The 27876-nt window shown below is 40.0% G+C and overlaps 1 protein-coding gene and 1 long non-coding RNA gene across 11 annotated transcripts in view; one reads left to right on the forward strand and one right to left on the reverse strand.

Annotated features, from left to right (window-relative positions):
- Positions 1 to 5913: 5913 nt before the first annotated feature.
- LOC121064591 overlaps positions 5914 to 27876 on the reverse strand; it is a 29058-nt gene continuing 7095 nt past the window's right edge. Inside the window, exons 2-3 of the long non-coding RNA XR_005816565.1 lie at positions 9698 to 9866; positions 5914 to 5925 (exon numbers count right to left, since the gene is read on the reverse strand). This is a non-coding gene — a long non-coding RNA (uncharacterized LOC121064591). The remainder of the gene's footprint in view (positions 5926 to 9697; positions 9867 to 27876) is intronic.
- STEAP1 (STEAP family member 1) lies at positions 13072 to 27079 on the forward strand. Of its 10 annotated transcripts, none has more exons than XM_040546300.1 (6): positions 13072 to 13474; positions 17250 to 17354; positions 19591 to 20103; positions 22153 to 22317; positions 24203 to 24308; positions 24401 to 27079. In XM_040546300.1, exons 2-5 carry the CDS (start codon positions 17262 to 17264, stop codon positions 24305 to 24307), a joined length of 876 nt encoding a protein of 291 aa, XP_040402234.1. In that variant the 5' UTR covers positions 13072 to 13474; positions 17250 to 17261; the 3' UTR covers position 24308; positions 24401 to 27079. The 10 variants fall into 10 exon arrangements, with proteins under 10 accessions (XP_040402234.1, XP_040402228.1, XP_040402237.1 ...); XM_040546303.1 differs by having other exon boundaries at positions 13330 to 13474; positions 19591 to 19663; positions 19886 to 20103; positions 24024 to 27079; XM_040546295.1 differs by lacking the exon at positions 13072 to 13474 and adding an exon at positions 13897 to 14114 and having other exon boundaries at positions 24024 to 24308.

Raw genomic sequence — 27876 nt, forward strand, 5'->3', positions numbered from 1 at the left:
AGCCTTCATTGCTTAATTCTCAGTGTTTATTACTTCAGGATGGCCTTTCATATAAGTGTCTAATACTGTGTCATGTCACCCCGCTAGTTTATAGGGAGATACATGTTTTCACTGTGTTTTTATTCTTGTTGGACATGACTTCACCCACTTCTGTAATTAAAACAGATTTACTCCTTCTATAAAAACCACAACTGACACAACATTTTGATTCCCATTCGTTGTTAGGAGTGGTATTTGCATTAATGCTCAGACTTAGAGTCTCGTTACAACTCAAGCTCAACAAGTTATAGAACAACAGCTGAGTTACGGTCACTTTACCTGTGCCTGATCTTAGTGCACAGCAGATGCAATATATCTTAGCTTAACACAAGCTGTAGACAAACAGCTTAAAGAGACAAGTTTCCTTGTCTCCGTATTTGAGCCCCTACAGCATAATTGTTCTGTCTAACTTAGATACCAGTAGTAAAAGGCTAGTTCCCCTGGGCTCCCCATATAGCCTGCTGAGGAAAAAAAAGGGCTTCCCCATGGAGCAATTCAGATCTAAGTCAGGCATTCAGTATTATTCTCTGAAGGTGCCCTCAGTGACTATGTGGGAAGCCAAAAAACTCCAGCTTTCCAGCTCAGTGATGTGATGTGATGCCTCAGTGGGGCATCAGCCAGGCACTGTGCCTTTGGTAATCACAGCTATATCCTTCCCTAACATCCAGGCTCAGAGGAAAGCAAGCGTCAAGTCTGACGTTGACCTTTACTTTTGAAATTTTGGTTTAAGAGCTTCTTACAAAGGACCAGATACAAAGACTGTTGAAGTCAGTGGAAAAATATCTTCCCTTGACCTCAATGATGTTTTGATAGGGCTTTCACCCCCAAAGAAAACATGTGCTACTTCAGTGTAAAACGGATTGCTTAAATGGTGACACAACCCCTCAGTTCCTGTGAAACTTAATCATAAGAAGGCCTCTTAAGAAAAGGAACATGTTCCATCACAGTCAGCCCGTGTGAAGCAGGGACAGCTGACTTCTTAAATCGTTTTCTTAATGAAAGCCTGGCTGCTGCATGCTTCAGGGCCTTAGCTCTGTGTTGGAATGTGGGCACACCACCGGCATCGTAGCTAATTTAGTAATGATACTGGGGTGGAGAAAAAACAACTTGCCAGGGAACCAAAACTAAGTACACAGAACAGAGGGTATTTGTTTTTCTCATCCAGAGCTTTCCTTTATCTTACTAGAGTTGGTTCATGCATTGTTGTTTTTTGTTTGTTTGTTTGTTTGTTTTCAGAATGAAGGAACCCACATCTAAGTTTCAGTTTCTCTCAGACAAAACAAAGCACATGAATTAGAACAATGAAAACCGTTTCTTCAGTTGATTTTTGTCTTAACAAAAAATTCCATCTTCTACTAAATTTCTGGTCTCCAGGCCACATAAGATAGCCAAGAATAGGGAAAAAAATAATAATAATAAAAGAGTAAAAGATGTTATCCAGAAATAGAGTAATTTATGGTTTCCAAAGTATGCTCTTTGGGAGAGGGAAGGTTGTCACAGGGAAACAGCTGGCCACATGTAGAAGAGGCAACATATGGGAAAAGAAAGGAAAAAAGGAAAATACACAGGAAGCTGTTGTTTTTTCATTGAATCACAATATAGCCTTATGAGTTTTAGACAGATAGATAGACTAGAGGAAAAGTGCCATGTGTGGCTGCATTCGTAAACACACCTACAAGCATACTCACACAGTTTTAGCTACTCAAGGGCAGCGACAGTCACTAAAACGTTCAGGATCTGAGAACGAAAACAGAGGTGGCCAGCATGACATTAAGGGGAGATTGCATTTCTCGGGAGAGTTTTGCCGTTTGCCCATACTATCAAATCCTGAAAGCTTTTCTAGCAGGAAAAAAAAAAAAAAAAAAGGCTTGGTAGCATGCAGATTAATATTCCTCCTGTGGATTAAACTATAAAGTGCTGCTATTCAAGGGTGAAAGTAAGACTAAGAATATTTTTATACAAAATTTAAAGGAACACAGCAGTGAGCTCTTTCAGCATGGAATATGCCAGTATCTTATACACGAATGAAATTGTCTGAAGAATTTCCATCGAGGATACTCTTCAGAGCAAAGTGATGTTCTGCTGTGATGCTAAATAAGGAACAATTTCAGCAAAAATAATATAACACAACACTAGTGTCAAGCATATATGATGCTGAATCAAGTCCACAAAAGTAGAATTATTCCTACAAATCATTTTCAAATTATTAATTTAAATTTAAACAGAAGACAACTTATATCTCTGCCCCAATGCAGTCTCATTTATTCTAAATTGCATGCACTACTCTATACCAAACAGCTTCAGAATTTCATTTAATATTTCTGATTCCATAATATAACTACATTTTGGAGCGGAAAGGAAGACTTGTATCAGGACATGCTATTTATTTTTCTCTTATATAATTTCTATCCATTTTCCTCCTTAGAATTGTATGTATATTTAGTACTACAACAGCATTTGACTCAGTTATGAAAATTCTTGCAATATCCTGATATTCTGTGTAAACTTGTATTTGAAATTAATGTATTACCAAGATAATTTGTTTCATCACCATTTTACTTTGCTCTACTGATCTGTGAAATGTGTTGCTGCATTTCTCTTCCTCTGAAAGGCATTATAAAAAAGACTGACCTGACACTTTTCCTAGAATTAAGAATAGCTATGTATGTTTTATACAAATTAACTCTGCACAAACATATAAAGGCACCATTTGCGTGGTTCTTCTTAGTACCAAGCACTAATAGTAGGGTAAATCTATGAATAAAACCAAAATTGGAAAAAAATCTATTCGTTGTTTTTATGATTTTGCCAGCACCTTTACTGAAATGTAAGCAATCCCTTCAACTATTTTTATACCAGAGACTTTTGGATAATATAGAAATGCATATACTGAATTATTTTTTAAATCAGATAGACAGGAAAAATGAAGAAAATCACAATTTCCAATTTCTGACACCATAAAATAGTCTTTGTGAATCCAAAAAGCTAAGTAACACTCTAGGCCATAAAACACAAAGAATATTAAATTGCAGCTTTTGAAAGTACTTTGTTCTAACTTTCCCTTTTAAGTTGTGTTTTGGGAGTATAGATAAGCACAGGTTGTCAGGATTTATGTTTCATTGAAAGCTCTAACTATACAACAGGTGGCAGTTGGTAGAACTGGGAACCATTTAGTCATAAGTCAACCAAAAAGAGTGGCTTCTTACAGACAAAGATAAGAGGTTTATGGTTTTCCAGACTAGTTTATTAAATTACATTCATTAAATACTTCTATAGCAGTGTTTTAGGCAAAGTCATCAAAGATGTTAAGGCATCCTTAAGCATACCAGCATAGTTAAATTTCTTAGGTATACAAAGCACCACAGCATCTAAATAGATCCCCTGCAGAATGGGATTCACAAAGCTCCAGACAGTTGTTTTAGGCAATAAGAAGAAGCACTTGCAAGCATATGTGATTTTTTAAGCAAAACTGAAAGATTAATAATAACAGCCCTTTGTAGATCACCTAATAACATTTAGGAGCACAGATTCATTCTTTGACGTCTCTATTTTCATGAACTGTTGACTAAGGAAGGCAGGGCAATATTGTCAGCTGATGCCAATTAGGAGTGAAAAAATATCACACATCATGGTTTATGCCAAAGCTACAGATCCATACTGACAATCAGAGAACTGTAATAATAAATCACTTTAAGAAAAGCTTGTTTCCTTAGCTTTGCTGCTCTTTAAGGATGTTCAGAACAAGTTTCTCTGCAATACTTCATCTTCAGATACTGTTCTGAAAAGAGATAGGAGAAGAGACAAAAGCAATCTCACTACTATCTAAGTAGTTTAAACATCTTCTGGCTCGACTGTCATCGCTTTGTGGATATATTTCCAAGCTTTCATTTTGTAGCCTGCAACAATTTAGTCCCTGTCAATGTCTGTCTTTGTTTTCACTGCACTCTCCCTGCCTCCAATTTCACTGATATCTCAAGTAGAATTGACAGAGGCTGAGTTCTCACAGGGCCATTAATGGTTAGCCACCTTAGGTCAACAGCCCTAGTAAAACAAGCGTGCTAAAGAAAGTAACAAAACAGCAGGAAAACAGACCTCTACTCTCAACTTCAAGTAAGGTCAATAAAAAAACAAAAAATTACCTAAAAGTAGATCTCTGAGTACACTTACTACTATACGGATTTAGAGTTCTCATCAAACTCTTGTGAACCTCATTCAACCTCTATATTCAAGCTAGGGCACTCTCGAGTCCAATTCCTGAAACCATCCACAGTCATCAGGGTCACAAATCACTGTGGGGTTTTATTTCAGTCTTTTTACAATTGATGCACATTCTCAATCATTTTGGAGTGACTAAAAGCAAGTCAGAATAATTTTTCTTATGTTTGCCTGGAATTTCCTGTACTCCAGTTTGTACCCGTTGTCTCTCCCTGTCACTGAGAAAGGCCTGGTTCCTTTTTCTTTACTCCCTCCCATCAGGTTTTATACATACAGATGAGATATCCTTGCACCTTCTCTTCTCCACACTAAGCACTCCGTCTCCTCTTATGTCAGACACTCTTATCCTTTAATCATCTTTGTCACCCTTTGCTGGACTCACTCAAGTATGACAATGTCTCTCTTGTACTGGGGAGCCCAGAACAGTACACAGCATAGGTGCGGGGCACCGAGGAAAAGAGAAGGGTCACCTCCCTTAACCAGCCGGCAACGCTCTGCTTACTGCAGCCCAGAAGTCTGCAGGCATTCTTTGTTGCCAGGGTGTTTGATGGCTCAATGTTCGTTTGGTGTCCACCGGGACCCTAGGACCTTTTTCTGCCAAGCTGGTTGCCCCTCCATCTGTCTTCCCTCTGATGAACATCATGAGGCTCCTGTTGGCCCATTTCTCCAACCTGCTGGGGTAGCACAACCATCTGCCACATCAACCACTCGCCCCTTTTCATGCTGCCTGCAAAACTCACTTCTCACTGGATGGCTGCTGGACCGAAGCTTATAGTTTTTTTCCTTGAGCCTTTGAAAAGTTAGAGCTTGCTGTTCTTGCTGTGTCTGAGCTCCCTGTCACTGTTCCAGTCCTGCCTAGTTTGCTGCTCCATTTCTTCCCTGAATCCCTGCTCTGGGCCTATTTCTACTTCCAGAGATGCCCAGTGGCCCAAGCAGCAGCAAAAAGTATCTAAACTCTAAAAAAGGATCAAATCTCTTGGATTATTTCTTACAATTAACTTCAGCTTCCACTCTTATTTGTAGTGTGCAGTTAGCCACAGCATATAACTGGTGCTTCTGGACAACAGGAACATTTTAATTTTGACCTTCTATAGTATTTTTGAACAGTCATAATCTTAAGTTAGAATTCCAGTTTTGAACAAAAGATATTTTTCTTCATAAATAATAAAACTGTCTGGATTTAAAAATATGCTTGTTCTAAGACCTTATAATTGGTATAAAATATCAATATTAGCACTTATATTTTGAAAATAATTCCATCTCTGGCAAAAGGTTCAACTAAACAAGCTCTAATTAGCACAATTATTTCCGTATTGAAGTCATATATCTAATTGTGTTGTCAGTCTTTGTATGCAAGCAACAATTCCCGTAGCAGTCAACCATAATAACTGTATTAATGTAATAGTCCCACGCAAAAAAAAAACAAAAATAAAAAAAATGCCCAAAATCTGAAGGCAGATAGCTTTGGAGCATTTATGGCTTTACTTATATTAATTATTTTCTTATTTAAAGTTATAATAATTGATTAAACTATTTAAATAATTCCAAGCGTGTTGGCAGATTCCATTACCCATTTATTTAGATTGCATCAAATTTGTAACAATTGTCTGATAAACTTCAGTGCTTTTTTTTAAGTACCTCAGCACTCTTAGCTTAGTGCTTGAAGAATTTCTAGCATCTGCTCACTTCTCAAAGACATCTCAACAACCAAGAAATGCCTTATAAGTACCGACAAAATTAATTCTCATCCCTCAAATCTGTCTTTAAAATTAGTAAGCTGTTGTTATTACAATGACATCCAGCAGCTGAACTGTTATCAGCAAAATGGAGAGTTATCACCACAGCCTGACATCCTAATCATCATTGTCTCATTAACTTCCTAAAACTGACTTCAGCTCTGCTTCTTCCATATAAGTTTGCATCATTCCTCTCCTATTTTTTCAAATGTGAAACCTACATTGTACACCGCAGAGAAAGTGTCAGTATTTCTGGTTTGTGTTTGCGTAGCATCTAACACTCCAGACCATGCTGGGTTTGTAGGCACTGAGGTAATAGGCAAAAAAATGATGACTAAATGCAAGGTACGATGTCAAAAAATACCTTATGCATTGTAAGGATTTTAAATGATATGGGAAGCAGAAAGATCTTCTGAGAAATTCCTGAGGCCTGGGAAAGGACACAGCTGTGAGAAGGATCCTCCAGTGTTTTGACTATTTCGTGGTCTCACCACATGCCTTCAGAAGTTCTCAATAGAAAATATAATGACATTAAAATGCCATTTCTAAACCACAGGATTTATCAGCAAGCCATAGCTGAGGGCAATAAACCACCCTAAATGTTTTCCATGAGGTATATTCCAAAGCATCTTAATTTCAAATGACTCTTGTACAAATATTGTAAATATATATATGTATGTGTATATATACATATATGTATGTGTATATATATATATTCCTTTTTAACAATTAGAGGTAATAAATACCCATATGTATCACAGAAGAAAATCTACCACAGCTATTACATAATCAGGCTTAAAATGGTTCCCTATAGAACAAACTAGGAACGGAAACGAAAAGAACTCCTGAACTGGGACAAGTCAGATGCCCACCTACATACCCAGAATTCTGTCTTTGCTCAGTAATCCTTCCCTCATGGGGCCCACTCCTTCTCCTGTATCCTTTACATTTTACAGGCTTGAAGTGCTGCAACCTTTTTGATAAACTACATATAAATTACTGCTAGTTTTATTATCACAAGTTTCATTCTTGTGAGCATTTTAAGGCAGTAAGCTCTATACTCCAGAGGCATGTGTGCAGTGAAATCATGAAATCAACAAACCACAATCAGAGGAATATCATAACTGCTTCAAGGGGTAACAGTACAATTCTGCATGTTATGTAAGTAAAAGTAACTAAGAGTGAGAAAGGCAAGCATTGCTTTTAAAGCATATGTCTAAACACAAAGGATGGCACTATGCCTGATTCAATCAAATTTTATTTTTAAATACCAAACAAATTCTCCTGCATTGCTTCCAAGAAATGATAAACATTATCAGAAAGAAATTCTGACAGAGGTGTTGCTTTGGCAAAGTAGGAGTGGAAGTGCCTTTCGTACTTGTCTGTAATTTATATACTTGAAAACCAGAATGGAATCTCTTTTACAAGGAATGAAAAAAAAAAAAAAAAAACTGCTATTGTCCTCTACCTTGAGTTGTTTTTCAACTCATTTAATTGAACTTTAACTGAAAAGTCATGTGGTCTTTACTTGTACTTTCAACAGTGTCTAAAAGTATCACTGTTAAAAATTATTTGGTGCATGTGGTTCTATTGATTTCTCATAATTCAAGGCAAGTAGTACATGCTTTTGTTTATTCCACATGTTGGGCTGGGTTGAACAACCCTCTCAAACAATCTTGAGCCTCTAGGTTTTTTCACTGTATTTCTTTTCTTTAGCTTTCCGTAACTTGGCATTGAAGACTTAAATACTCTAAGGGAATTCAAGTATTTCAAGTAGTTTGAGAGCCACTTCTTTGAATCGGAATTTGTGTAATAAATCCAGGCCAAGTAAGACATTTGTTTGACTTTAACAATGTTACTCACTAAGAACAGCTGGTCCTTCACTTCACATTCATTCACCAGGGGATATAGCAGTTGCCTGCTTATCGGATCTCTTTCTACCATATTCCCTTGGATAAAGGAACTTATTAAATGACAATAAACCAAATCTGTTGTCTGATGTCCCTGTTCTCAGATGGCCTTATCCTACAAGGAACAAGCATTCTGGTGCAGATGAACACTGCCACGTGCATCTGCAACTGCCAGTCAGAATATGAACAGAGGGCACTTACCACTTCCATTCCCAACTCAGCTCCATCCTATTTAGGACTCAACACTGCCATTTCTCATACTGGAATTTTCAAAATCAGATTAGATTAGATTGCATTTCAAAATTAATTTTTGAAGTATTTCAAAATTGTTGAAGTTCACACGTGGTTCTTCGTACTGCGTAATTTTTTAATTTCTCTTTCACAGATTGGTGGGTTTTGGAATTCTGAACAAGAATCTTCTTGTTGGCATTTCACACATCCTCCTTGCCAAAAAAATTAATGCAGTTAAATTTTGTGTGAATCCCACTTAATTTCTTTTGGCTTGGGCAAATCCTTCCGGACTTTTACAAAACTGAAGTTCTCTGGAACTGCAAAAATCTATAGAAAGAGGCACTCATATGAGTATTATTTTTCTCACTGCTTCTAAATGGAGTCTTTTTTTCTCTGTTATATACAGACCACCCCCCAGAAGTTTTGTTTTGTTTTTGGTTTGGGGTTTTTTTTTGGCTTTATATCGCTTTATATTTATTTTATATCAGGTAATTCCAGAACTCTCTAGGCTCCAGAATTTACATATGTTATATAATACAACCGCGAAAGAAAGGAAAAAAGTGGCGTACTTCACTTTTCCTCAAAGAACAGATCCAGACAGCATAACTACTCATCACTTCCTTCTCATCCCTCATTCACTTACTTGCAATCCAATGAATCTTTTCAGACTCATAACTTCTCACTTCACCCATTCTCTGTTAGATCATAGCAACTCTTAGACTTGGACTTGTCAAGATGTACTTGACAACAAGAGCAAACTTGTGGAATATTAAAATGTGTAGACGCAAATGTAAAAAAACAGAAGATGTGTAAAATTTAGAATAACTCACACTCAAGCAAATATGTGTCTTTCATTGATAACAGTAATGCTGTTCCTTTTGACCTGAACATTTTCCCAGTGATCAGAGCCACAGAAATTGATTCCAATTAGGAGAAACAGTAATATTTATGTATTGCTTTGTTGTGTTTATTTAACAAGAAGTTAACCGCCCTGGAGACAACAGAAATTAAGCAGTAGGAATAATTTACTCTCCAATACTAGATTTTCTCCAGACAGGTCTCTGCCCCAAAAAATTGATCTTAGCTTCTCCTTTGGACCATGCTACAAGTGCAGCTTTAAATCTGGACTCACAATTTAACTGCTCCGAGCCACCCACTGCTTCTATTGGCAGTGCCTGTGACAGACAGAGCTAAACAGAACATGCATCCTCACCTTGGCAGCCTGGCTCATTAAAGTACACTGAAATCAGAGGTGTTTACAGTGCCCAACTACAATTTGTGGCAGCAACAGAGGAGATTTATGTCCCACTCAGCAGAATCTGAAGGTGGTGCCTTGCACAGAAGAGTGAGGCAGCCAGCTGAGAAAAGCAACATTTCCAGCCGCACACAGAGGATCTGCCTGCAACTACTAACTGCAGCTCTGTTGACTTCTTTGCTGCCTACTTGGATCCTTGATGTTTTCCCCGCTACTCTTTTAACTTTCCTGAACCTGTGCTAGCCAGAAGGAACCCAGAACTATATGGTGTAGACAACAGCAGCAATACTTGTTTAGGACTCTTCACTCACCTAGTTTTGACCTTATTTCAGTTGTCAGCAAAGCAAGAGAGATTTGTGTTTCCTGGATGTGTGAAGATGAGAAGACACCTTCGGTGATGTTATCAGATTGTCCAGGCATTAGCAAAATACCCCCCATCACTTCTATCCATTGTCTCAAGAGTCCAGAAATTGTATAATCCTGAGAGCTGGGAAAAAAAAAAAAAAGAAAAAAAAAAGTTTTAAAAAACAAATTATTTAATGGAGTTTTCTCCACATTACCAAAACAAATCAGTTTCCAAATCTAAACCACACTGTAACTTTTCTGCTTCTTCTCAGTTTCTGTCCAATCACCTAAGAGTGCACTTCCCAGTGATTCTCCAAGGAATTACTGTTTTTGTAAAATCTCTTTGGTGGGATATTGCTTACCAAGCCTGCATAAAAGGCAACTCCTTTTTCACTGTATCTAATCAGAAAAAAAAAAAAAAATCATAAATACTGGGTGTTTCTTCCTGTGTCTTCCACAACACTTCAAATTTACTTTACTTTCTACTTTACTTTTTTACTTTACTTTCTACTTTAATTTCCAATACATTTTTTTTTCCAGCGTGAGCAGCAGAAAAATAGACTGAATCTATTGAATCTTGGCTGCATCTACTTATGAAGTACTGGGGTACACTCTTCAGGAAAACTTAGGAATGGTGGTTGTAAAGGACTTCTGCAAGTCTCTAGTCCCCTGTCCCACGCCAAGTAAGACCCCTGCCAACACCAGATCAAGCCTTGGGCTGCACTAGGAAGAACACTGCCAGCTGGACAAGATAGGCAACCCTTCCCCTTTCCTCAGCACCTTTGAGACCCACCTGCAGTCCTGTTCTGGGCTCCCCACTAGAAGTGAGGCACGGGCGTATTGGGGTGACTTCAGCGCAGGGCCAAGAAGATGATTTAGGGACTGGAGCATCTGGCATGCAATGAAAGGCTTAGGGAGCTGGGACTGTTCAGCCAGGAGAAGAAAAGGCTCTAGTGTACTTTTAACAATACATGTAAATACCTGAGGAGAGAGGGGACTGAAGAAGATAGAGCCAGACTCTCCTCAGTTGTGCCCAAGCAAAGGACTAGAGGCAATGGGCACAAACTGAAATACGGGAAATTCCATTTAAACATAAGAAAAAGCATGTTTACTGTGACAGTGATCAAATACTGGAGTAAGTTGCCCAGAGAGGTTGCAGAGTCTGTCCTTGGAGATATTCAAAAAACAATCAACAAGGCCCTGAGTGAGATGCTCAGGTTAATGCTGCTTTGGGCTGGAGAGTGAAGGTGGTGGACGAGATGATGCTGAAGTCCCCTCCAGCCATAACAATTCAGTGATTCTGTGAAGCCAGCCATCACTCTGCATAGCAAGATTTTGAAAATTTCCACAATTCCACAATCCTTCTGGATTTTCACTATTCTTATGGTGAAGAATTTTTTCCTAATATCCAATATGAACCTTCAAGCTGCAATTTGTGGTCTGTGACTGTTGTTATACATGGCACTACCAACAAGAGTTGGGCTTCATCATCCTTACACTCCTCCTAAGTGTTTGAGGACTCCTACTACACCTCCCCTTACTCCACCCTTCACCCGACTAAACACGTCTAGCTACCCCATGTCTCTCCTCAGAGATCATGTGCCGTCAGCCCCTCACCACCTTAGAAACCCACCTCAGTGCCATCGTGGAAACCCAGCCATTGTTTCAACGACTTAACCACTTGCACTTGGTTAAATTACAGAGAAAGGTTTTCACCCTTCCACACCATTTCCACCTATGCAGCATCCTTTCTGAGTCACCCAAGGGCACACTAGAGTCATCGTGCTGACAGTAATAGTTATACTCAGCTTAGTCAACAAGTTCAGAGCAAGACTAAGTGTTAGTATGATTATACGTAGGCCTGTGTGTTACTGGAAGCTGGCACCACTTTTCCAAACACTTGGCAAGTTGTTCTGAGAGCTCCTAGTCTAAAGAACAGTTGCATATGCAGAGGATTTGCCCTGACCACAGACTTCTCCTTGTATAAACCGCGTATAAACATAAAATGTTCTCCATATTAACCACTGTCAGACAATCTTGCCAGTGATGCAATCACTGTTTTTCCTCCAGGAAACGCAATCTGTTATTCCCTCATGTCAACATCACCCACAGACCCTCTCCATAATGAAGAAAACTAAAACCAAACACTAAAACACAGACTGGCTAATACAGAACCACCGGAGTGTTTTTCACCTCCAGAAATACCCCGTCACACTCTAGCAACCACAGAAACGTCACTGCTTCTCACCCAGCTCATGCAATAGTTGAGGAATACTGACACTCCTTCTACATGTTTGGAGCTAGCCAAACCTGTACAGGTCTAATTGTCTTTCTGCCAGTAAAATCTCCCCTGTTCTTCATGTGCCAAGAAATATTCAATCATTTTGAATCAACTCCCGATTTCTGTGGTGATTCCTACCTTACACCTCTTGCATAGCACCTGCATACTATCTGCCCAAAACTGTCAGTGTGCAGGGGTATCATTTGGATGTAATAGTCTACAGGAGGGCTGCCATGCAGTGTGCTTTCTAGTAGCCTCTCTAATACAGGTGGTACTTTGCATACCTGAAAGTAATGCCTTAGAGTAGGCATGAAAACAAAGTTTTCCCTGGCATTTAATCTACTTCCACTTTGCCAGCACCCACATGAAATGAGCTTTCCATTTTTACTCACAGATAAGCACCTTACTGTGCTCAGGATGCAGAGACTAGAGCGGTGGTTGCCTGGCCACAGATACTGGGAGTGTCTGGGCAGAGCAGCTTACTAGGCACTTAGTTAATGGCATGCTTCACTTTGGCTGGCTTTTTGTCTCGTCTTCTGAGAGTGCTTATTCAGGAGCTTACCTTTTGCGCGTTTTATGAAAACGCTTAAATTAAGATAGGATATCCAGATGCTGAAATATCACTTGAGCTACCTTTTGGTCTACAAATGTCCCCATAAAACTTACACCACTGACTTCTCACAAGAAGCCGGAGTCACTTATGAGTTCGCTCGGAACAAGAGGAAGCTTTTGGCCCCCCAGCCCCAGTTTCTCCTGTGAGCAGTGACAGCGCTGCTACACCCGGCTGCAGCCCGCGCCCTCCCCCGTGCTCCCACCGCTAGATGTCACCCTGCTGATGCGATTCACTGGGAGCTAAAACTACCCAAAAACCGGCCGAGCAAAAAAAAAAAAAAAAAAAAGAGCAAAGAAAATCAAACGGCGTTTTTAGAAAGTGGGAGCACAGGAAAGTGAGCATCCGTGGCAAAAAAAAAAAAAAAAAAAAAAAAAAAAAAAAAAAAAAAAGCAGTAACTAATGGGAAGCACGTGGAAAATAACCATCATACAGAGCACGAATACTCCAGTGAAGGCAACTACAAAGACAAATCAAAAGTTAAGGTTTTGTTTTAACACAGGAGAGGCGATTATACTATCTCCTCTTTCTTACCAGATGCAGCATGCTGCTGGAGACTGTGTCCATTTAACACAGAAGCAGGAGAAACAAAAATACATTCCCAAGATTAAAAAAAAAAAAAAAAAGGGTTGGAATTTGGCATCGCTTCTGCGAAGCCACCCTGAGCAAGACGCAATAAGCTCTGCGTAAAGAAATGAAAACATTTCTGGGGCAGACTGGCCACGTTTTCTGCAACGTCAGAAAGCCACCAAGTGTTGAAATACCCTCGAACACGGAGCTTTCGCGAGGTAATGAGCCCACGCTGCCCTGTGACAGAACCGCTTTTTCAGAACCGTCAGCACAGGAAAAAAGGTACGAGATGGTGGTACCTGAAGAAAAATATTTTATTTTTTTTAAAGTGAGGCTTGCTCGCGTTAGCAGCAGGGCTCAATACAGCCCTTTGTCTGGCTGGGGGAGCGACAAGCCCGCACGGAGCAGCAGGGCAGGGAGAAGGGGTGAGGAGAAGGTTCCCCGTCAGGGGCGTGAGGGGCGGCGAGCGGTGCCTTTTCTCCCTTCCCTCTCCTTCCTCCTCCTCGGCGGGGAGGGCGCAGGTGAAGGCGCCCTTTGTCCAGGCGAGGCCCCAGCGGCCGCCGAGGCGCTCCGCGGGCCGGGCCGGGCCAGGCGGGCAGCCCTGAGGCGAGCTCCGGCCCTGAGGCGAGCCGCGGCGCTCAGGTGCCCGCCGGGCTGGGGGGAGCGGGATGGGCGCGGAAGGCGGGGCCGGGCGGGGAGGGGAGGGGAGATGGAGCCTGCGGCCGGGCCCCCATTCCCCCGCCGCTCCCCTCAGCGCCTGCCGGCCGCTGCGGGGCTGACCTGAGGCCGCCTGCCCCGACGCGGCCGCGCCGGGCTCTCCCCGTCCTGACCGAGCCGAGCCGAGCCGAGCTGAGCCGGGGCTCCCGGGGAAGCCCCGCGCCGCCGCCCGGGCACAAGAAGGCGCCGCTGCCGGCGGGCTGAGGTGGGTGAGCCCCGGGGCGGCGGGCGGGCTGCGGCCGGGTTCCGGCGCCCTGCTCCGCTCCGCCCCGGGACGGGAGACCCCGGCGGGACGAGCTCACCTGGGCCGGCCCCGGCAGCGCTGATCGCGGGGCCCCGAGCCCCCAGCGCACCCTGGCCGAGGAGGGCACGGAGCGGGGCTCGCCTGTACCGGTCCCCGCAGGGTCTCCACAGAGCTCGGCCGGGTTCCCGACGAGCCCGGGCAGCGGGGGTGAGGGGTGGCTGGCCAGCTCGGCTCTCTCGGGTGCCTACACGGCACCTTAAAAGTAAGGCGATTGCCCCCGAACGCTTTCACCCGGTCGTTCTTCGATGGTGCCAGAGGAGTGGGATGCTGACACCGCCCCGCACCTCGTCCATCACCTCATCGTTGTCATCTTAGTCTGTTTATTTTAGCCATTTTTCTCTATTCAGTGAGCCTGCTCTGAAAACCCTTACTCAGGCAAACCTCCCATTGACTTCGGAAGATGTTTTGGCAGAGTCAGGTCTGCCCGGTTTGGATCACTGTCGGCTCAGCGCTGTAAAGAGCCTGTTTGCTTCTCCCAAACTGCACTACACCCAGCGCTGGAAACTTGGCCTTCCGCAGCTGGAGATCCTCCATCCTCAGGTGCAGCCAGCTGCACTGCTGCCTTCTGGAGAGGGAGGCATGGGCGCGGAGGATGGACGTGACTGGGTTCTGTCTCTCACGGGACTTTCTTCAAACATATTGCAGACAGAGGCGTGCTGTAAAGGACTCTGTTATGATAGTTCATAAGGCACTGTATAACAGAATTACAAGTGCCTTGTATTTAGGCTGTTACTGTGCTTTGTTATCAGCTGTATCAAAGAAATAACTCTGTATTACCTCTGATATCAGAGTTATCTGGTTTGGCACTTATGCTTCCTTTCATGCAGTCGCATGGCTGTAACACATATTTCCCTGTTAGAGCATATGCATTCATTCACACACTTTTTTTTTTATCTTTCCTTTTTTTTTTCTGCCTCATAAAGCGTTAGGATTGTATTAAACATTGTTTCCCCAAATCAGCTTTTAGGATCAGCATGTGACATCCCAGCTCATGATTTTTTTCACATCGCTATACCATTTACTACATCATCATCAACACAAACCTCTAGCTAGAAGCTATTAGCGGACTCTTCATTTCTAAATTAAGACTGATAGTAGCATAAGAGTCAGGTGAGTTAAGCATTTCCATGCAGAGCTCCTCAACCAAAAATATGCTTTCGGACCTCCAAGATAGTGTGGCAGCCAGAAGAGGACAGTTCAGAAGAGGCAGGGATCACTGTGTAAGCTCCTGTAGGCTGGTGATGTTAACAGTTGAAAGCTCAACTGAGGTTAGTACAGAAAAAATAAAAAAGGAGCAAAGGCATGTGAGCCATCATCTGTTTTAACAATTTTAAAAAGTTGATCTCGTTGTCCGAAAAAGTAAAAAGTCAGTCTAAGACTTCTTCACATCCTTTTTTTTTTTTTTTTATTTCCACACACACGCTTCGAACTTTAAATATCAGAGAGTAGGCCTCAAAAACTGTATGATTGCCCTTGATATTCTGAGTTCTTTTAAAAATAGGTCTGGAAATCACTTTGTTACTTTTTTTGCAAGCAAGTACATTGTATGAAGGTCTGTTTGTAAACTATTCTTTGTCATTGTAACAGCTAGAAATACAATATATCAAAACATAAAATTTTTAATTAATTCTGGGAGTGGAGGAGCCGAAGTTTTGTGATGATAACATGAAACACCAGGTCTAGCCCTAGGAATAGAAAAAAAAAAAAAAGAAATGTGCCTTCAGCAGTAGGATATACAAGCAGCTAATGGCATAGGAAAGGGTTAATAGGCTGACCTTCAGAGGGAAGCTCTTGTTGACCCTACTCTGCAACACTTGGCCGAAAGGTTATGCCCAAAGGGAGAGCTTGTTAGCAGGAGGGGAAAAAAGTCAAAAAAGAAATACTTAGGAAAAGAATACTTAGGCTTCAGAAGGCTGGTGGCTTGGCAAAAAGCAAATGTTTGTACCAGATAGCACAAGACTGTGTGGATTCATCCACTGAAGCACAGCAAAAATACAACTGATACGAATTCCCGAAAGTTGTATGAATATAAAAGAATCTGTATTTAGCAAAGTAGTTTCATGTCTAGTAATCCAGCTGCTCAGTAGGTTTCCTGGAGGAGCTAACTAGTCACAGCCGTAGAGGTGGTCACAGTGCTACGCTGCGGCAGAGCAACCTGAGCTTCCAGTGCCTCGGCACTAGCACATCGCTTCCAGCAGTGTGCGACGGGGTGGCGTACCTATCAGAAGTCCACCTTGCAGGGTAACCCCCTGCAGCTCTTTTACAGCCCTCTCAAGACTTCAGGGTACTGTCTCTACTGCTAGGATCCTGAGAAAGAAATATCCCTTCTCTTCCTCTTTGTTTTCTGCCTTCTAATTTCTTCTAGTCCTTAACAGCTAAGAACCATTTCTGCTGCCTCTTGTATTGGTAAGTATTGACAGTGTACCTTGGAACAGAATGAGCAAAGCTCCAACCGGAGTTTCCTGACAATCTTGAGGGGAGAATACACCTCTAAAGCCACAGGATGACTGTCAGGTAGACCAAGCCTGAAAATCTGAATTGTAAAACCTAAAAAGTATTAGGAACTGCAAATCCGCATGGGTTTCTTATATCAGGAAGTCCAGCCTCTTGCTAGGATAGACACAGGATAGACACATTAAACCTTTTGTAAACTTACCAAAAATCCATCTTCACAACATTTTACTTGTTATTCCTATTCAAAAACTGTTTCAAACTCTGTTGTTCTATTTTTAAAACTTTCAGCCTGATTTAAGTCATTCATTCTAGTAGCAACATGGGCATTTAGCTTAAATATTACTTTTCATCAGTGATTTTGTTCTGTTGATTCATATGTTCTCTTAGTCTCCACTTTAAATAATTTTTAAAAAAGCTGAGCTCTTCTGTTCTCAGAGGACAGACTTTCTTTTCCCTAGATTATCATAACTTCTCTGGCAAATGGGTGGAGGAGGGGGAAGAAAACATTTTGAGGGAAAATAGGCCTCAATGTTCCAGTAGGGCATTTCAAAACCTGTTTTACATCCTGTGTTTGTTTTGCAGGGAGTTTCTGCAATGGAGAAGAGGGAAGGCGATAGTCATACCATTGATCAGAATGCAGGTCAGAGCATCGTGCCGAGAAGAAATAGAGGAAACCTTAGCAACTTGGTAATGTTTCTGTAAAAGAGCAGTTCATATGTCACGCAGAATATTGCAGACTTTATTTGATTTTGTCCAAACGCACTGTGTTTCCATAACACTGGCGTATCATCAATGCTTCTGAAGTCTTCTCTCAATATTGACATGAAGAGATAAAAAGATAAAGAGCAACTCATTCAATTTAATCACATTCCACGCTAAAAAAATACACAAGGTTTGGTAAAAAAAGAAAACCACACAGTAACAGTTGCATGACGTTAACTGTTAGTTGCATTCTACCAGCTGAACAAAGCTCTATAGAAATAATTTGTGATTTTTGAACAGGAATGTAAAATTTGTCTTGGGTAGAGTCTTTATCGTTGCCACATTGCATTTAGGAAGTTTTCCACACCACACAAAAAAAAAGCCCAGGAAAAGATCCACTTCAACAGTATTTGCTTCTGCAACGGCTGATGCACAGAAGAAGTTCAAGCCACAACTTGCTGTTCTGTTGTGAACTCAGTCTGTGGAATACTGCATTAGGCTTTACAAACTGTCTCCTCAAGAAACAGGAATCTCTAGATGAAACTGGGTTCAGAGGTGAATTTCAGTTTATGTAATTTATACTCATACCTGATTCTGCAATGCATAAAAACTACACTCTTCACAGTTCTTCGCAGACTAGAGAACAGAAGTTACTTAGGCTATACCTTCCCTGTTACATTACAAAGATACATTTTTTATTATCACATCAACATGTATTAGCTATTCAGCTATAAAATCCTAATAAAGACCATGCCCTTTAATTTTACTGTGAGGCACTGCAAGCAAGTTGGTCAGACATGTGGAAACAGGCTACCTTGTCTCCATTTAGGATTTTATGGCAAGATAGAAGTGAACATTTGTTACTTCTCTGTTAAAAGAAAGCAAAACAAGCAAAATGCCTATGTATTAGTGAAGACGAACACAAGGCTTACACCTGCTTACCCCTGCATTATTTACAAATATTTACAAGATTTGACCCCTTAACCAGCTTCATTATAATATTTGATTCTGAATAAAGACAGGTCATATTGCTGAAATAAGCAGATCTCCTATATCCTAGCAGAATTATTTAGATTAGATGGTCTTGAAGGTCCTTTCCAACCTTGGTGATCATATGATTCTGTGACTGCCAACTTACAACTTTCTACTAGTAGTTGTCTTCCTCAAACCTCACGGTGCCATGTCACTTTCTGGAGATCTGGACACCTGCAACTTTAGCCATTCTGAAGTTGAGCCATTGCTGCATTAGTTCAGTTTTACTTTGCATTTCACTGGATTATTAAAGGGGTTGCATGTTCGTTTCTTAATGTTTCAAATTCTTAGTTCTCCACCCCTGGACAGCTGTCTGCTGCATCAATTGCCATGTTCTGCTGTTGATGCACATATTTTCATTTTGTACATATGTTGGTCATGTACCTCTTCCCCAAACTGTAAGTTTGGGACAATCTTTTAATACATTCTCTCAATGTAAAGCAGTTTATAACATTCTACTAAAATTTTGTCCTAGCTTAGCTTCTTAAGCCTGTGATAATTCTGCCAAGATCTTCTGTGAGACTAGAATCAAACCATGACAACTTGGCAGTAAAAAATCAGCTTTTTGAACTGAAGTGCCTCAATTTCACAAGTTTTTATAAAAGTTAAGAGGATGCTATTACATTTAGGGAGGGTGGGAATAAAAGCATAGAAATTTAAGATAGAGTTGACAGATGCACAGCTGGTCTAATATGCAGAATCCCAAATATTTCTATTTACATCCTTATTCCCCCAGTTAAGTGTCATTAAAATAGCAGTGACTGAATGAAATACTGTAGTGTCATGTCTCTGGATTCTGTTGTTGTGCATATTATTTGGGTTACATTATTAAGTCTGTAGCTGAAATTGGAAATCTTGAAATCTGGAGTGCCTATCATAAGAAGCTGTAATGATGCTTTGCATAATGTAATCTTCCCTTGTGGTGTAGTTAACTTCCTGGAATGAAAATCTATTTTGAAATTACCATAGATGATGAATGAAGAACGAGAAATCACAGTAAAATTGCCTTGCTCAACTACTAACTATGCTGTTTGAAAGATTGTATTTTCAAGCTAGCTTGTCTTTAATAGTATGCATGGAGGTTTTTTTGTATACAATTTCAGTGCTGCACAGTATAAAAGCCATGATGGCAAATATTGTGATTACTGGAGCTAGATCTCACTTTTTATTTCCTTTCTGTCTTTTCCAGAATGAGGATATGCAAGTTACCAATCCACCAGAAGTAGCTGCACTTTTTGATTTACATCAAGCACACCATTTTGGTGAGTTTGAACACTCTTCAGAACAACACTGCAAGCAGGAGCTGTTCCCCAAGTGGCACTTACCAATGAAGATAGCGTCTGCGATCTCATTATTAACATTTATTTACACTTCTCTAAGAGATGTCATATATCCTTTTGTAACAAGAAATGAAAATGTTTTCTATAAAATTCCAATCCTTGTCATAAACAAAGTTTTACCAGTGGTTTCAATTACCCTTTTAGCACTGGTATATTTACCAGGAATATTAGCGGCTGGTTTCCAGCTGTATTTTGGCACCAAGTATAAAAGGTTTCCCCAGTGGCTGGATAGATGGATGTTGTCAAGAAAGCAATTTGGACTTCTCAGTTTCTTCTTCGCTACAATGCACGCCTGCTATAGCCTATGCTATCCAATGAGAAGATCATACAGATACAAGCTGCTCAACTGGGCATTCCAGCAGGTATGATGTGCTCACAAATACCAACATTTCGGTGTTGAGACAGTCCTTGTGTTGTACATCCAAACAAATCTGGATAGGGAGAAAGCTGTTTTCATTGCCTTTGATTTTGAAGCAGCTCCTCACAAAGCACTGCTAAGCGATAGAGCAGGTCCTACTTGTTAAAGCATTTTATGGGGAGTCAAGAGTCAACACAGCTGTGCCAGTGTGTATTCAATAAGTCACTTTCTTCATCTGGGAATTCTTAGCTCTGTGTAAAATACCCGTAATTATAATTGCTTCACAGGTACATTTAAGTCTTTGGAACACTTAGTTTAGTGTGGATTAATTTCTCTGCATCAGAGGAATCTAACTGTTTACAGAAACTGCTGCACACACCTTTTTTAGACATCATCTGTGTAAAGTGAATTATCAGCAATGAAAGAGGACTGAGCTAAATACAATAATTCGTATTTGCCACAGACTAAACTTGCGAACAGTGATGACTACACAATTTGGCTGGTGCACACTAACTTGTTAAAACAATTCAATTTATTTCACTCATGCTTCCAAGTCATGAGCAATAATTGGCTTGCAAAGGTGTCTAAGGTTTTCTGTGACTAGAGAGTTTCTAGCACGTGTATCACCTTGGGTGCCATGAGTATTACAGCATAGGGAATATTCCAATATAAGGTGTAGAGTGCAAAGGTACAGTTTTAATATCCTTAAAGTCTAATATAAGGTTTTATTGAAAGCAGAGTAGGGTGTTACTGGCTTCTTAAGAATTCTGACATCAGTCAAACTACCTGATGAAAACTTTGAAGATAGTCTTACTGGTAATCTGACTTGAATGGTTTACCAGAAATATCTGCAAGATTCCAGTTCTTAAGTGCAGGTGAAGAAATGATCATATCTGGAGCATATTACACTATGGTGATCCCTAACAGCATCAAGGAACTGTTGCAAGTAGTCATACACAGGACAAGCTTTGGCATCAGATTTTTATTTTCATCCATATCAACCATTGTATTCAGTGCAGCTGAATAAACCGAGTCATTAAAAAAAAAAAAATTCTGGCAGGATAACATGGTTAAGAATGCTTGCTAAACTGGATCCCTAAAATAGTGCTGTAAATATATTTCCTTGTGTTATAATCCCCTAGATAAGGTATTTTGCCATAAGTGGAGGATTGTTTTTTTGTTTGTTTGTATTTGTCAGAGTAAGGTTTCTCCTGCTGTGAGGACAGGCTGATGGGCCTCAGAACTAGTCAGTTCTGGGCCAAGACACTTATGCAATCTGTAAATTCTTCTCACGTGAAGCCTACCTTTGCTCTACAGATACTAGTAGAGACTTTTTCATCACAATTAAACAGCAGTTACACTTAGAGACATTCAAACAAAAAAAATACTATGTTTCTCATCTTATTTCTTAATTATTATTGTGAAAATAACTATTTCACAGAAATGGCTAAGTGTGCCAGAAAGCCAGTTGCATCCTGGGCTGCATGAAAAGAAGCATGACCAGCAGGGCAAGGGAGGTGCTTCTCCCTCTCTACTCTGCTCTCTTGAGACCCACCTGGAGTGCTGCATCCAGTTTTGGGGTCCACAGTACAAGAAAGATGTGAACTTCTTAGAGCAGAAAACAATCAGAGGGCTGGAGCCCTTCTCCTGTACAGAAAGGTTGAGAAAGTTGGGGTTGTTCAGCCTGGAGAAGAGAAGGCTCCAGGCAGACTTTGTTGTGGCCTTTCCACATATAAAGGGGGCTTACAAGAAAGACGGCGGAAGACTTTTTTACCAGAGCCTGTACTGACAGGACAAGGGCAACGGTTTTAAACTGAAAGAAGGTAGATTTTGATTAGATATAGGGAAGACATTTTTTTACAGTGGGGTTGGTGAAACACTAGAACAAGTTGTCCAGACAAGTCATGGATGCCTCTTCACTGGAAGTGTTCAAGGCCAGGTTGGATGGGGCTTTCAGCAACCTGATCTAGTGAAAGACATCACTGCCCATGGCCAGGGAGTTGGACTAGATGGTCTTTAAAGGTCCCTTCCAACCCTGTGATTCTTCTGGCAGGTCAAACAAAAAAAAGAAAATGCCTGGATTGAACATGATGTTTGGAGAATGGAGATTTATGTGTCCCTAGGAATTCTGGGACTTGCTTTGCTGGCTTTATTGGCAATAACCTCAATCCCATCTGTCAATCATTCTTTGACCTGGAGAGAGTTCCACTACATTCAGGTACACATAAACGTCATCATTGCATGTCATTACTCATTTTTAGGACTGTATGTTATCAGCTAATGTTATTCCTAGTTAAAAATACCAAATATAGAGTCGTTAATGAAACCAATGTAAACGTTTATTCAGCACCCTCTGTTAACTGTTTTGCAAAAAAATATTCATTTCATTTGTTATTTTGGGAGAAGAAATGGCTGTCATGTTCAGGGCGTAAAGTGGAAAGAAAGATAGCTCCAAGTTGACCAGCAGCAGTTGTTCCTTCAGAAACTATTCTTAGGTCAAAGACCTCTGGCTCTGAAAGCATTTCAGTTATCTTCTGGGCATTTTATGTTTCAAGAAAGCCTTGTGTCCTGCTGTCCTGGGAGTAGGTGGTACTGAACCAGATGAGAGCGTTGGCATACAGCAAGGGTTTCCATTACTAAACGAACATTGCCTGTTGCTCCCTTGGAGCCATTTTCTGTACTGCCTGAGCAATACCAAGTGGCTGGCAAGTCAAGAAGCCTCCTGCCTTCTGGAATGCAGAGGTTTTCCATATGCAGTGTCACTAGCCTCACAACCCACTCCAAAAAGTTGCATTCTGAGAAGGAGACGTCTTAGAACAGACATAATCAAATCCAGCCAGTCATGAGTTTTGCTACAGATGTCCTTGTTTTGTTCACCTGATACGTGTTTTGCTCTTAGTTTCCTGTATCATGCACAATAATAAGCAGGGGTGGTTCTGCTGGCATCAATATGATCGCACTGTGTTAAGCAAGTGTTGAGTTGGGTCCCTGAACACCAAAATTGAAAATTCAATGACTTAGTGAGCACCTGTCATTTGAGAACTTGTTATGAATTTGAAAAGTAGCTATGAAACATGTATTTTTTGACAGTTAGTGATTTGGGATTCTGTTCACTCTATGAAGTACATCATTTGTAAGAAAAGTTTATCAACTCTACAGAGATGATATGGATAGATGTAGGAAGGGGTCTCCTAGTGCATATTAAGCTGTTAATATATTAGGGTACTTTCCATATTAAGCTATCATGGTGAACAAATCCAGAAGAGTAACGCTAACATATTGGATTAGTTTTATAAAAAAAATAACTTTTATACTAATCGTATCCTGTAGATTTACCACTTAAAAAGGAACTTTACACTGATGAGTAATTCAATTTTTGTAATAAAAGCAAGATTTTTCTGTACACGGGAAACAAAACTACTAGTAACTCTTGCATAACTTTTCCTTTTCTCCTTAATTTCAAATCTTAAGCCAAATTTATCATAGTACTAGATTTACTAGAGTTAATGACTTTAACTGACCTTAAAAATTCCCTTTGCAAACAGTTGATTAAACCATTTATAAGTCTGCTTTTGAACTCATAATAATTTATCACAGAAGATATGATAATTTGGGATACAGATGACATCTACAAACTGATATATTGAGAACTGACACAGTTTGGGGAATCTGTGATCTCTTCTGTATATTAGTCCACTATCATATCAATAGGAGAAAAATGTGCCTCATCTTTTCTGGTGACATAGACAGGTACAGTTGGATTCTTGAATTATAAGGTTTTAATTTTAATTCAAAGCTACTGTTCTCTTTTCTTTCACTTACATGCATTGTTTGAGGCCCTTTCTGATTTCCATTTTTACTTAAAAGAGTAATCTTATTCACCAAGGTTGAAAAAATAAATAACTATTTTCTTTCTCTTTTCAGAGCAAGATGGGATATGTAGCTCTGCTGCTATGCACAGTTCACGCACTGGTGTTTGCTTGGGATAAGTGGGTTGATGTTAACCAATTTATCTGGTACACACCTCCTTCATTTATGGTAGCAGTTTTTCTTCCTATTGTAGTCCTGCTCTGTAAATGCATACTGCTCCTCCCATGTTTCAGGAAGAGGATAAAAAAGATCAGATGTGGCTGGGAAGCCAACACACAAACCAATCAAACCAGCATGACTTCCAGGCTGTAGATCACATATGGACATTTCCTGTCTGATGTATGTAAATATGCTCAAGTCCACAAAACGTTCACTTGTGAGCTCTGTTTTCATATTTTTCTTAGATGTTACTTGTTTACTTTTCATTTCAGCTGCAAAGGTATGGGATACTTGATGCAACTGGACCTTTGCTGAGACAGAAATTGAAAACATTCATTTTACACTTTAATCTATTTGGTATTCTGGTATTTGATCGTTTCTTTCTTCTGACTCATTGCTCTTAAAACGCCAGTACTTCATCACCTCAATCGTAATTCTTTCTTTGGCAAAAGCAATCATAAATCATCGGTCCAGATGACCACAGAAAGTAAATAAATCATTACACCACAGAATTCAGGAATGCTTTCTGCATCCCACAGACATGTTTGTTCCCTGGTTAAATCTCAGTGTTATAAAGGAAAACAACTTGAATATTTATTATCCTGTCCCCCCTTGTCCCCTGCATCCTACATTTTACTCTGCAGAATGGGGACCTTAGCACAGAAGCCACACAAAAAGAGTGTTGCATTGCCACCACATATTGAATTTAGACAATCAGGCAAGCAGAATTCCAGGGAACTTTGCAAGGCAAATCTCTCCTGAGGCTTAGGCACAGTCTAAAATAAGAGGTTTTAGACTCAGATCTACATCTTATACAGGACTAGGTGTGTCTGTTTATTTAGAACCATAAAACATTTTCCTTTTTTTTTTTCCATGAACACATTCTTTTGTTTCTGATGCTGGAAATTTTCCATGCTTTTGACCTGCTGCCGCTGACATGTGCTAATCTTTATTAACACAAATTATTCCAGTGGGATAGCTCACACGTCAGGTAAACGTGTTTTACTGTTTGCTCTAGGGCCAGCACAATTGTGTGACTGGAAGAAAGACATTAAAAATAGGCATTTGAACCTTGGCATTGATTTGGTGAGATTTTCATGTAAAATCACTTCTGAATATGTTTGCTTTTACTAAAATTTTAGTATAAGCTGATGAAACTTCACTTCCTTTGTGTTACATAGGCCTGTCTGAAAGTTTTAAATTAATAATTCACTTGTTAGCATCTATTTTTAAATATGTTATGCAGTAGTTAATATTTTCACCCAGCAGCAGAAACATCGCTGCCAGTTTCCCTGCGTGAGCTGACTAGGACGTGGACTGATGGTGCCAGCTATTGCTGGGATCACCCAAATGAGAATTGTAACTGGTAATGGCTCTGGTATTAAACAAACAGGAAAACAATGGTTACATAAAAATATATGTAACACATGGTGCTAATGATTCTGCAGCTAATAATCCTGTTGTACATTTGTGGACTTGGTACACTGAGCATAATTAACAAATTAAATAGCTACAGAGATACTACATTTTGTATTTTTCTTGTTATAACTCCAATTATTGCAACTTAAAAGTTGTCTTTGTGTTTTGCACTTGATGTAGTACTGTGAAAATAAGTGGGGACATGGTGGCCTGTGTAATATAGACTGAAGAGATTTGAGTGACATTGTGTATCAAATCAGTAATGCGTGGCAGAGGTAAGCACTAAAACACAGAAAGCCAGTCTGGAAAGTGAACTTAAGAAGTTTCTGAAAGAACAGAAAAAGTGTGGTTGTCAATACATGAGCATTTAGTATTTCTGTACAGGAAATAAATAAAATTAATTAGAAGTCATGTTAGGGATTGTCCTGGCTTTAACTCTGTCCCAGATGAAACCAGAACAGATAGGACTTAGCAAAGGCTTACCCAGAATATTAACTGCACTTTGTTGTCAGGAGTCAGAAAAACCTTAATAAAGTAATTTTTTCCAGTGGAACAGGTTGAGACAAGTGTAATGATAAAGAAATCAAATTATCCACTAGCTACTCAAAAGGTGTGCTCAAATTTACTACTTAGGACGAAGATGAGATTTAAAATACTCCAAGCAAGCCCAGCATGCATCCATTGAACAGATTAACATTTGGTTTTATCAAAATGTGTTAAATTGTGCTCTCCAGGATCAGCTCTGCTGCTCCCTTACTAAGAAAATCTGGAGAATTGAATTCAATCTCCAGTTTTGCTAAATTCTGGTCACATAGTTGGATTCATCATTTACAACTGGTCATAGAAGCCAGCCCTTTGGCACAGGGAAATATAAACAGCTTCAAGGTTAACAAGGTTTGTGACACAGAGAACAGAACCCTTGATGACTGAAAACTGAAAAGAGGTGAATGAAGACACTCCTTCGAAAAAGCCGTTCAAAGCAAGTCCTACGGCATGTGTAAAACAAAATCTCAAGTAGGAGGAAGGTTTTCTGTGCAACAGCTAGCCTTTTCATTATAAAGCACTGTTGAATGCTTAGAGCCAGAATTTGAGACCTCATATCAAGTCTCTTCCCTGCTTTGTAAGTCTTTAGTAAACTACTTCACCTTTAAGTAACTCACTTCCCAATCTGTAGTACTGGAGTAGTATTCCTCTGCAAGACATTGCAACAGCATGTTCAAGCTTTTAAGGCATTCAGATGCAATAGTGAGGGAGGAGGGTCAGGTAAGGGGTGTAAAGAGCTACAGAAGAAAATGCTATCAACAGTATTTTATTTCTCCCTTTGTGATAGATATGATTTAGTTCAACACTAATTACAATGAGTGCATATGTACCTTTTAATTTGTTTATATAGCTATTTCAAAATTCAGTGTATTAACACATCTGTATACTACTAAAATATATAAAAACAATGTGTCTGCCAATTTTAGGCACTTATTTGTATAACACTGATTATTTTTATAAAATTATGTATCATTAAATGCTTAATTGTATATATACTGTGTCTGCCATTGTGTACTATCCATCCAGACCTGTATAAGGGTAAAAAGGCATGACAAAACCTAGAAGAGCTGCTGACATGAACATTAAAATAGCTTTAGTCAAGGGGGACCTTTCTCCCCATGCTAGCTGAAGATCCTGGAGTTTCCAAAGGAGAGAAGACATAGATGTGAAAAACAAAATGGACATTTTCATAGAGAGATGTAAAGAAAAGAAATTCTGATAGATCTTTTAACTGACAGGCCATGTATTCTAGCATTTGGAGGAGTTTTTTGAGAAGGAACAGAAAGCTGAGCTGGTTGTGGAATGCTTTGGAAAGAGACCTGTGATCCCTGAAAACACTGATCAAAGACCAGGAAAAGCTCAAGAATGGTGAAGACATAGAGGAGGGGAAAGTAATACAGTCGTAGTCTTTGGTAAGAATTCATCACTCTAGTGTAAGGGATTTTGCAATGCCTTTACAAAGGCTACAAAGTACTTCCTTAATTAAGTCAGAGATACAGAATTGAAACCGGAGAGAGAACTCTTAAATTGTTGAAGGGACTTGAGGAATTTCCTGACCAGTTTACCTGAGATAGCAAGATCCCAGAATACTATTATCAAGAAGTGGTACCAATGATGAGTGCCCAGGAAGCCAGAACAAGGCTTTGCTGGCTATGGTTTAATGTCAATTCCTGTTGACAGCAGCCTTTACTGTAAACTGTCCCTCCCTTCGGCCATACTTCTCAATTATCTTAGTTCTTCTAACAAAAGTGTGCGAAGCTGTACACTAAATCAGTCCAGGGAATTT

This window comes from Cygnus olor, chromosome 2, assembly GCF_009769625.2.
Source record: "Cygnus olor isolate bCygOlo1 chromosome 2, bCygOlo1.pri.v2, whole genome shotgun sequence".
Classification (NCBI taxonomy): domain Eukaryota; kingdom Metazoa; phylum Chordata; class Aves; order Anseriformes; family Anatidae; genus Cygnus; species Cygnus olor.

Coding starts and splice junctions, on each gene's coding strand:
- STEAP1 (XM_040546294.1), top strand. CDS start 17,262: ATGGAGAAGAGGGAAGGCGATAGTCATACCATTGATCAGAATGCAGGT. Junction 17,355..19,590: donor GAGGAAACCTTAGCAACTTG/GTAATGTTTCTG, acceptor TGTCTTTTCCAG/AATGAGGATATGCAAGTTAC. Junction 22,318..24,023: donor GAGAGTTCCACTACATTCAG/GTACACATAAAC, acceptor TTCTCTTTTCAG/AGCAAGATGGGATATGTAGC.